Source organism: Leptopilina heterotoma, unplaced genomic scaffold, assembly GCF_015476425.1.
Source record: "Leptopilina heterotoma isolate Lh14 unplaced genomic scaffold, ASM1547642v1 Lhet_305, whole genome shotgun sequence".
In the NCBI taxonomy this organism is placed as follows: Eukaryota; Metazoa; Arthropoda; class Insecta; order Hymenoptera; family Figitidae; genus Leptopilina; species Leptopilina heterotoma.
The window spans coordinates 591,801-603,916 of record NW_025111009.1 but is presented as its reverse complement, the minus strand read 5'-3'; the positions used below and the strand labels follow the sequence as shown (position 1 = coordinate 603,916).

The following is a 12,116-nucleotide window of genomic DNA, read 5'->3' as shown; positions in this document are numbered from 1 at the left end:
TCACGAGTTTTTCTGAAGACATTTTCAATTTGATGATTCATGATATTGTGTAAATACAACACGAGACTATTTTTCATTTGCTTTTCAAGAGAATATTTCGAAAAAATATTTATGACTTGATCCATTATGAAAGTTTGTATACACTTCTGCTTTTATTCGCGTGAAGAATGTTACGAAGGTGAAAATGCAAAGGCTGCATGTTAGAGGGGAAGGTTCAAGAGGAGACGTTGATTCATCGACTTAAAATTCAGCCTCAGTAAAAACCCTCATTGTTAAGTGTCACTTATGCAATAATTCAGATAATTCCTGATATGAAAAAAAAGTTGCATAAGAAAAAAAACACATTTTTGCTGATTAATTCTTTTTTTTTCTTTTAAAATAATTTTATTGAAATTTGTTATTTTTTCTTAAATGTCTTTTTGAAAGATCTTCTTTAATATTCAAGATGTTCTGCTATCTTGAAGATTATTTTTTAATCTTCAAGAATTTTCTTTAATCTTCAAAATCTAAGATCTAAGAGGTGAAAATTATCTTTTATTTCAGAAAAATATCTTTAGATTAAAGAAAATTTTTCTCCCATAAGAATTTTTTTTTATTTTAAATATCATTTTTTCCTTAATTTAATAATATTGTACAAAAAATATTTTATCAAGTAAAATAAAATTTCTTTTCAATTAAAATTATTTTTTTATTACTAAAGTTTATATAAAAATTACAAACAAAAATTAATGACAGAAAAATATTGACTGACGAAAAATGTCTTTTTCTACTGACAATATCTATAAATGTAAAAATTTAACTACACACAAAAATAAATAATAGAAAATATTTGACTGACCAGAAATATCTTTTTTTTTAACTAAATTACTAAAAATAACTATAAAATTGAAAAAAAAGAACAAAAAAAAACTATTAAAAAATTCGTGGCTGATCAAAAATGTGCTTTTCTACTAATTTTTTTTTTCTACTTTTTCTATAAAAAAAATTTCTATTCTATTATTTCGATGAAAGAAATTTTCTTAAATACTGAAAATTTAATAAAATCTATTCTAAAGGTCAAAGAATATAATTTTATTAAAATGAAGAAGAAAATTTCACTTTTTCTCAAAAAGCTGCATTGAATTGTAATATTCATCAAATTCCCTTTGATATTAATCTGAGCGTTTAACTGATAAGAATTCAATTTCGATTGGTAGTCCTGCTGCTTGAAATCCACATGCATATGCATGCATCTTTAGCTTTACATAAATGAGCAGATATGTTCATCCGTAGAGTGTGTCTATTAAATTTCCAGTCGCTGAGATACACAAAGCTTTGTGAGTTTCTATCAAAGAAACTTTTTTTTTTTTCCTCCGAGGAATTTCATTATTATTTTCAATCAATATATATTCTAGTATTTAAAATCGTATAAATTTGATAAAAAATCACTCAATAAATATTTGAAATTTTCTTTTTAAAGATAAAAGAATATACATAGAATTATATAGAATTTTCAATAGAATTAATAAAAAATTATTTCAATATATTTTTATAGAAGAAAAAATGAATAAAAACTTTGTGAGAAAAATGATATTTTATGAAATATTTTCCTTTTTTTTGTTCAACGAAAAAAAAAAATTTCTACGCTTACTTTTCCCTGTGAAAAGCTTTTGTCTCTTCTGAATTACATAATGAATTGTATTTTAAGAAAACTACTTTTGAAATAAAGCACACTTTACTTCCTTACTACCCTCTTTAGAATCGCGTTTCTTCTGTTTGTGTAGAAAAATTATACTCCTGCTTTAAAATTCTGCAATTCAGCAAAAATTTCTGAACATAATTTACTTTTTGATGTGTGTTGTAAGTTTGAACGAAAGTTGTGGAAAATATTCTTTAAAAAAAAGTTTATAGTTATATTTTTCTTTGACTTTTATATATTTTTCAACATAAATTCAAACATTATATGTAATTTTTAACCTTCTTTCAATTATTCACTTTATAAACTTTCAATTTTGAACATTTTTAACGAGTTCTTTCGTTTGTTTTTCGCGTAAAAGTTTCGAAACTAGAGGAGAATTTTAAAACTGTAATAAATTTAAAATACTGAAGTAAATTTGAAACTAAATGAAAGTCTTTTATTGTAACTGAAGTAAATTTGAAACAAAAATTATAAATTTTTAGACAAAGTAAATTTAAAATTAAAATATCTGATTGTAGTTACTGATAATCTACTGATAATAACTGATATCAATAATAATTAATTTCTGTCAGACCAAAAATTTCGTTTGTTCTGCAATAATGTAAGAAATTCCCTAACAAAAGCAGAAAGAAATATAAATTTTTGCTAATCAAAAATGTCATTTGCTACTAATATTAAATTTTTTAATATTTTTTTTCAAATCTTAAACTGTGACATTTTGTTACTATTAAAACAATAATTAGCAAATGATAAAAAAATTTTAATCTGACAGAAAACAAACAAAAAATCTACAATTAAATTAAAACTTTGCGTCTTTGCATGACAATAATTTGGAGAACAATTATAAAAGTGAAAAATAATATCAAGAAAAAGCAAAAAAAAAAATCAAAATTTTTATCTGACCGAAAAGAGAGCTTTTTTTACTGACAAAATTACGTTAAGAAAAGTGTAGAAAAAAGAGATTAAATCAGTTTACTGCTAACAAATTTTACAACTACAATAAAAAATTATACGAACTTGTAAAAAAAATCTAACATGAAATAAAACCGTTGGCTGACAAAAACAGAGTTTTCTACTTAAACTAGATTTTCTAAAAATTCTAGTCTCATCGAAAAAATTTCAACTACAAAAATTTAATTACAAAAAACGTAAACAAAAAAAAATTTTAGCTTACAAAGTAAACCTTTTATCTGAGTAAATGTTCTTCTTCTACTGACAGTAAAAATACTAACAGTCTGACCGAAACATAACTTTAACTACTAATCCAAGAGCTGCATAAAACTAAATCCCTTGTCTGACGTAAAACTGATATTTTCACTATTCTGTCAGACTCAAACTATTTTTTACTACTGAATCGAAACAAGCATTTTTTTAAATATTAACAACTTAACATACTTGATAATAATTATAATTTTTAAACAATAGATAATAATTCATTGTTACATATTTAATAATAATTGTTATCTACACACTTCAGTGAAGAAAATGGATTTGATTCAAATTAAATTTCATTTGTTAAATGAATATTTTAAATAATAATTTAATAATTGTTTAAAATAAATATTTAAATTTATTAATTTTACAACAATAAAATTTTCAACGACTTTAATTCAAAAAATCTTCTGAAATTTAATTATTTATAAAAATTTAAACTAAAACGCTTCTAATATTCAATTATTATCTAAAATTTTAACTAAAATTCATTTTTAAATCAATTCTGGTCAAAAAGTTCTGAGAGAATTCAATTATTTAAATAGAAAAATAAATAATTGAATAAACAATTAATTATTTCTTAAAATTCAAATCGTGTATAGAATTTTATTAAAATTTTTATAAATAATTAAATTCCTTCCAAGAATTTTAATTTGTTTTTTTAAGAATAATTGAAGTTTTCGAGGATTTTATTTCTATTTGTATTAAAAATAATTAAAGTCCTGGGAAGAATTTAATTATTTGTGAAAAATTGAATTCTTGGAACGAATTTTATTAAAACTTTTGAGAAAGTTATAATTTTATAAATTATAAGTTATAATTTTTTATATTAGAAGATTTAAGATAGTGCTAATTTTCAAAAAGAAGAAAAAATAACGTTTAGTGGCTGAAATATAAAAAAAGTATACAAATAGTATTAAAACTTAAAAAAAATTGAAATTTATTAATTGTTCCATAATTGCTAATAATGAATTATTATTAAATTTGAATGATAGAAATTAATATCAATTGTTACAAATTTAAAGACAATAAATTTTTACACACATATATTTAAAAATTGATTTAAAATTGATTACCTATTATTTTATCATTATTAACACTATTAAATTAAAAGTATGAAAGTGCAACAAATTGATACCAAAAATAGAGATCAAGTCAAAGATTGACCCAAATTTTTGGCATCAATTTGATCCACTTTAGTATCAATTTGATACTTTCAGGAAAACTGTGAAGCAGTTATAAATCTTCTTGCTAATAATTCAAGTCTATTATTGACTTTACCAACAATTATTCCACATATCTTTTTTATCATTCTAAGAAAAAAGAAGAAAAAAAAGAAGAAATTTAAAATTCTTGTCTCAAACTCTTGACTGATATTCCTTGGGACATTTTATATATTCGCTGAAGATTAAGAGATGCACGTTCCAAAGAGAGCGTGACGCCAAGAGAATAAGTAATGATACGTACTATCGATTTTGTATCAAACTCTTGTCGTTTCCATCGATAATGAAGAGAGAGTGACTGTCACCGCTTCTAAACGTTTCTAATGGCATTAATGTCATCGATATCATATTCCTCGAAATATTCCCAACAAGTTTCGACTGATGCTTTATGAAAAATTCTATATATCAATAAATTGTCGTGCAGGTATTCAAACAAAAAACAAATACGACTGATAAAGAAATTAATATTTTTATTTTCAGTCTTCAAGTTTTCTATGTTTTATCATAAAATCTTCCATTTATAGTTTTAAAATTTTGTTTGTTTATTCTTCAAATGTTCTACTGTTGATCTTAAAACGTTTTGACTTCTAGTTCAAATATTTTATTTTTAGTTTCAAAACTTTTCACATTTATTCTTAAAATTCTACATTTTTAGTTTTAAAATGTTCTATTTTTACTGTTAAAAATTTCTATTCTTAATAATAAAAGTCTACTTATAAATTATAATCTTCAAAAATGTTCTATTTTTAGTCTTAAAGTTTTTACGATCTCGGCCTTAAAATTTTCTACTTTGAATCTCTTCTATTATTTTCATAAATAAAAAATTTTTTTTTACAGAAATTCAATTATTTTCATAAACAATAAAATTTATCGCAAAACTTCATAATTATTTCAATTACAATTTTTGATCGAATTTTCTATTTTTGCTCTAAAATTATCTATTTTTAATTTTTAAATTTCTATTCTTCGTCTTAAAATTCTATTTTTCGTCTTAACAATTTTGCAATTTCGGCCTTAAAATTTTCTAGTTTGAATCTTAAAACGTTCTATTTTTCGTTTTAACATTTTTGTGCCTTTGGTCTTAAAATTTTCACCTTTTCATTTTTAATTTTCTATTTATAGTTTTCAAATTTACGATATTTAAATTTGAAAGTTTTACTTTTAGTCTTAAAATTTTCTATTTTTTTAGACATAAAATTTTTAAGATTTTAGCCTTAAAATTGTCTATTTTTAATTTTTAAATTTCTATTCTTCATTTTGAAATTCTATTTTTTGTCTTAAAATTTTCTAGTTTTAATTTTAATTTCAAATTTTCTATTTTTCTTTTGCCTTGAAATTTTTATGATTTTAACCTTTAAATTTTCGATTTTATTTTTTAAACATCTATTCTTGGTCTATAAATTATCTACGTTTTTAATCGTAAAATATTTTATTGGTCGACAAACGCTGCCTGTAAATTTTGACAAAAGGAAATATTTTAAAGTATTTTTGTCAAAAATACAACTCTAAAGTTTGGTCGAAATTAAAAATTCACAAGGTTGTCAAAACTGAATAATTGAGGTCAATAAACGCTTATTTTTATACTAAACATTTTTCTGTCATTTAGAAAAAATATTTTTAATTTAGACTTAGAAAATTAAGATTTTTCAAAAATTTGAAAATAAATAACCAACTTATAAAAAAAACTAACTTTTAAGTTAGTTTTTTATTTTCACATTTTTGAAAAATCTAAACCTTCTAAATTTTTCAAGTTTAAATTGAAAATATTTTTTCTAAATGAAAGAAAAATGTTTAGTATAAAAAAAAATTCTTATTATTTTTTTTTTTTGCTGCAAATGAAAATAAAATGAAACTGTTTAACCAATAGATTTACTTGCAAGTAAAATTATAGATGAGGGGATATAAAATGGAAAGAGAAAAAGAAAAGTTTCCAAAACAAATCAGGTTGTCTCTTTTATATATTCTTTGAGACTCATAAAATAAAAATGTGTTGTTAGAGGCTCATGCGAGAAAGCATTAAAGTGAATTTCTTTTATGTACCATCGACCAGCTTCGAACAACCCATTTAATACTACACTTAAATTTAATCGAATCTTTAGCCTGAACTACCATTTTACTCTACAGGTAGCGATTGAATATTCTCGTTTATACAGCGTGTTTACGATGAGAAAAAGAGTGAGAGAAAGAAAAGGAAAAAAAAGAGGGTGGGGGAAGGAAAACATTTTTTTCTCCAACAACTAAAAAGTAAATTACCGAACGTTTAACGGATAATTCGCGGGTATTTTTCAAGTGTTGCAAACTTGCAAGTTGCAACTGATGTTAAGTGTAAGTGCTCAACTTAATTACCACCCCTGTTATATTTTATATATACTATATATATATATAGAGAATTCTCATTGTGGAAATTTTCAGGAAACGAAAGTCTCATTACTTTAAATGGTTCAAGGATTTAAATTCTTAAATACTTCTCGCTTTACGGTGAAAAAAAAAATTATTCAAGATTTTAATAAAGCCACAAAGTTTAGGGACGATAAAAAAAAATTTGTAAATTATACAAAATGAAAATGAGTATCAATAAAATTTTAATTTTCTAAGCGAAATCTTAATTTTCATCTTTTTCTTCTTCTTTCTTGAATTCTCGTAAAGATTTTCCACTTTTATATTAAAAATTAAAATCATTTTCAAATTAAAAGATGTAATTAATGTTTCATTAAAAAGTTTTATAATTTCATAAAAAATATTCAATATTAAAATTTATTTAATAGCAGATTAATTTTATTTAACAGAAATATTTTTTGTTTAGTATTTAAAATATGTAGGATAAACAAATCAATATTTCCATTAGGATTATTCATAAAAGTGAAATTTCATTTATGTGATGAATATAATGTATTAAAAGAAAGAATACCTAAATAATAAAATTCGATTCAAAGAGACATTTTTAAATTATTATTTAAAATTGACAAATTATAAAAAAATGAAAAAAAACGTAATTAATTAGAAATTTTTTTAATTTATTAAATTTTTCATGCTCTTTTTTCGATTGTCTGCACATATTTTTAATTTAATTAACAAAAATAGAAATAAATACTTGTCCATTGGGTAAAATATATATGAAATATAAAATATATATGAAATATAAAATATATATGAAATATAATTTTAAGTAATTCTCTAAAAGTTTAATAATACAAAAGCATTTTTAGATTAATAATAGCAGGCTTATTCGTAATCGATAATTAATTTTCAAAAAATTGCAAAATGTGGCTTAAAGACTGAAAAAACTAGTGAAATGTATAGCTATCGAAAAATTAAATTTGACGCCTAAAAAAAATTCATTTTAGACAATTTACAAAAATTTGATTCTGTATTTTCCTGACTTTTCCCTGATTTCCATAAAAAATATTTACTTCTTTTCTTATCTAATTTCAATTTTTAATTTTTCAAAAAATTCAATTGTTTTTCAAATTTTTAGTTAGAATTTTTCAAAAATACATTAAAAACAATTTTTAAAAGTAAAAGAAAAAATTCTTTATAATTTTAAATTCATTTCAATAAAATTTGACAAAATTTCCAATTACTTGTAAATTTATTTTAATCTTTATAAATTATATGCAGGAATTTAACTATTTTCAACAAATTTTAGTTGCAATTTTTCAAAAGACTGAAATTGTTTTATAATTTCTAAATGAAACGATTCAAAACTTGAATAATTTTTTTAATAAATATTTTAATTAATAATTTCATAACTGTTGAAAATAAATATTTAAATATTATTAATTTAACAACAATTAAAATTATCAAAGACTTCAATTTAAAAATCTTCTGAAAAAATATTTTTTTTAATTTATACTAAAACGCTCCTAATATTCAATTATTATAAAATTTTAACTGAAATTGATTTTTAAATCCATTCTGGTAAGGAAGTTCTAAGAGAATTCAATTATTTAAATAGAAAATTAAATAATAGAATGAACAATTGATTATTACTTGAAATTCAATTCTTATAAACTATTTTACCAAAAAATGTGTAAATAACTGAATTTTTTCGAAGAATTTTATTATTTGTGAAAATAATTGAATTTTTGTGAAAAATTTAATTATTTATAAAAATTTGCACAAAAACGCGTCTGATATTCAATTATCAAAAATTTTAACTGAAATTCATTTTTAAATCCATTCTGGTAAAAAAGTTCTAAGAGAATTCAATTATTTAAATACAAAAATTGAATAATTGAATGTAGAATCATTAATTAAAATTCAATTTTTATAAACAATTTTATTAGAAATTTTATAAATAATTTAATTCTTTCGAAGAATTAAAAAAAAAATTTAATAATAATTGAATTTTTCGAGAAATTTATTTAAAAATGTTTTAAAAATAATTGAAGTCCTTGGAAGAATTTTATTATTTGTGAAAATAATTGAATTCTTGTAAAGAATTTTATTAAAATTTTTTCAAGGAGTTTCTTTGCAATTGTATTCAAACTATACGAATTCTTATAAACAAATTTAATTAAAATCATTAAAAATAATTGACTTCTTTCGGAGAATTTTATAAAGATTCTTTCAAATAATTAATTTCTTTCAAAAAAAAATTTACGAAAAATGTAAGTATTTTAAATAATTGAATTTCTGTAAAAATTTTATTATTTATGAAAATAATTGAATTATTGGGGATAATTTTATTTAATTCTTTTTTTTATAAATAATTGAATATTGTGAAATCTTATTAAAATAGTATAGATATTGAAAATTATTGAACTCTCGGGGAAAATTTTTCTTCAAATTTTTGAAAATAATTAAATTGTTTCAAAGAATTTTATTAACATTCTTGAAAATAATTTTTTATTTCAATTATTAGGGGATTTAAGTTGGTGTCAATTTTTGAAAAGAAGGAAAAAGTATCTTTTAGTGTCACAAATCTAAAGAAAAAGTATCCAAACCGTAGCTAGTAAATAGTAGAATTTAGTAGATGAGTGCGAGCCCTAATTATTTAATATTGATTTCTAAATTATAAACATTATTACAAAATTATAACAATTTATTATTATTATTATTATTATTATTATTATCATACCGATTTTTATTGTAATAAAATTATAATTGACAATTTTTATTATTGCACCTATACAATAATTAATTATAATTAATTTTATTTATAATTTTTTTTTAGTAATTAATTTTACCTATAGGTAAAATTAATTACTGTAGTTCATATTTAAGTTATAAATTATATTTACTTTTTATTTATTATATTATATAAAATAATAATAATAATAATATTTTTTTATTTTTATTATAATTGTTTAAATATTTTATACTAACAATATTTATTTTCGTCTGTTTTGCTTCTGTTTGCATAAATTTTCAGGTTCTTGGATGTTTTCAGGTTAAAAAAAGTGGGAGAAGTGTTTTTTGTAATGATGCTTCTACAATAGTAAACAATTAATTAAATTGTGAAAGTATATTATGAAAGCGGCGAATTGAAACAAATATTGAAATAGAGACAGTGATAATATTTTTTGAAATTTAAGATTATACTATCATTATAATTGGCAATATTATAATTTAGTTAAAATATTGATTCACATTTCATTTTATCAAAACACAGTTGTAATGAGCAGTATTCTAATTAATATTCATTGTTTGGAATTGAAATATTTCAATATCAATCTGAATATTAAATAATTCAATATCAATCAGAAATGGTATATATGTACATATTTTGAAATTAACGAATTCTATTAATAAAATATGATAGAGAAAAAAATAGAGAATCAATTTTAAATTAATTGAAATTTCACGAGAAATGGAATATTATATATGAATTTTAAATAATACGGGATACAATTATAATTAGGGGGCGAATATTGTTGGCGGTAGATAATAATTTTTCTCAAAAGCACTTATATAAAATATAATTAAAATTTTATTTGTTTTTTATTTAATATTTTTTTAAGGTAAAATGAGAATCTGCCATTTTGAATAAAATGGAAGATTGAAAATAAAATGTTTCAAAAAAATTAAGTTTTTTAATTGTTTCCTGGGGTTATTTTATTTTTTTTTTATTCTCATAGGTATGTAACTTTTTACGCATGAAATAAATATATGAAGAGTTTATGAGGAAAAGTAATCTTCAGAGACCTACTTTTCTCGCGCAATTTTTCATAGAGCTATTTACATGCCAAGAAAGATAAACGAGACTTTATCTCCAAGTGACTTGTATTATCGTTATTGTCAAATTTTTCAAATGTCTCCGATGTAAGAAACTCGCGAATATCAATTTTTATTAAAAAATATATATATATATGTGTGAGACCTTTTGCACTTTAAAATTCTTTTCAAAAGAATCGAAGGAAAAATCACTGGCTCTCATTTTTCGTGTCACATTTCTTCATTGTTCGATAAAATAGAAGTTCATTTTTTCCTTTCCTTCAATATTTTCTTTCATTGAGTGAAAAAATTCATTACTTCTAAAATTAAATATCCAATAAAATGAAAATAGAAAGCAAAAGAACAATAAATTGAAAAACAATTAAAAAAAATAAATAAATAAAATAATGTAGGTAAATCAATTAACAAAAATATTTTTTCTCTACTATGGAAAAAAGTTTAATTACGATTAAAAATGCAATTTTCAATTTTGTAGGGAAATTAATGAAAAAATTGTTTTATCATCATTATTTTGAAAATATGTACATGAAAGAAATAACTGTTAATTTATAAAGTGGTTCGAAATTAATTTATTACGTTTTACATTAAAAAATGATGCAAATATTTTTTAATTAAAAAGCGTAACTTGTTTGTAAAACATTCTCATATGCATTGGACTTGCAAAATATTTTCATTGCGAGGAATCACGTAAATTTTATCTCATTAAAAAAAATTAATGGCGCACACATACACACATTTCCACTGTTTAAATTTCAACGAATGTTAGTTGAGTGATATTTGAAAAAATCAACACTAAACACATTAATGTATATAAATTATATACATTAATGTATACAATTATATACATAGATAACAAAGTACAAAAAAATGTAGTAAACTGAAATTCACATTTTAAGAATTTAAAAAAAAACTTATAAACAATGTAATTATTTATTATTAAAATTAATAATTATTGTAATTAACTTTTATAAAAATTTAAAAAAAAATTAACTTTTATGGTAATTAATTATTATTATTATTGTAATTTGTTATTGTAATTGTTTATTTATTTATTATCTATTAAATTAAAATAAACAATAAAGTAATATAATAATTATTCCCTATATCGTTTTTCGATTTATTTATTGAAACAGAATTGTTTTAATTACTGATTTTTGTAATCATAGTGATTATTATAATTATTTAATTTATTTTTTTATAATTGTTTACTGTTGTAATTATTAATTTTACGAATATTTATTATAAAATGACTAACTTGATTCATGTAAGATCTGACGAATTCCATGCTTTGATCGAGAGCATGTGTGTCACTACTGCAAGAATCCAGGATCAAGGCACCCAGGGTGGTATTGGGGAGGAGTTCGTTGTCACTGTTAATTAGATCCAACGCATACAACATTGCTTCCAATCGTTGAACACCTTTTTCCTCTTTCACAGCGCCACATGGTGATTCAACATTGACATTGGTTACCTGTAAAAAAAAGCAAACACAAAAATTCATCAAAAATTTAACTAAATGTTCACTAAATTTTTTATTTTTCTACATAATTTAATTAACTATTCTACTAAATTTACATTAGAACTAGAACAGAATTGCCTTTTTGTATTTTGACCTTTTTCTCATTCAAATTTAATTCATTATTATTAATAATTTTTTTTATATTTATACTTTAATTATAATTTTCAATTATTTCTATTATTGATTTTAAAAGGAAATTGAAATTGTATAGAATTATTTTAATTCCAATATTAGTATGTGAAATTTTTTATTTCATTTAATTTAATTAAATATTAAATAATTTTTTAATTAATTTATTATTATTATT

General features: G+C 21.0%; 1 protein-coding gene across 2 annotated transcripts in view; it reads right to left on the bottom strand.

Annotated features, from left to right (window-relative positions):
• LOC122504579 (metabotropic glutamate receptor 7-like) overlaps positions 1-12,116 on the bottom strand; it is a 330,791-nt gene that overhangs the window by 210,640 nt on the left and 108,035 nt on the right. For both annotated transcript variants that reach the window (XM_043615752.1, XM_043615753.1), the window contains exon 3: positions 11,546-11,761. In XM_043615752.1, coding sequence (XP_043471687.1) covers positions 11,546-11,761 — 216 coding nt within the window. The remainder of the gene's footprint in view (positions 1-11,545; positions 11,762-12,116) is intronic.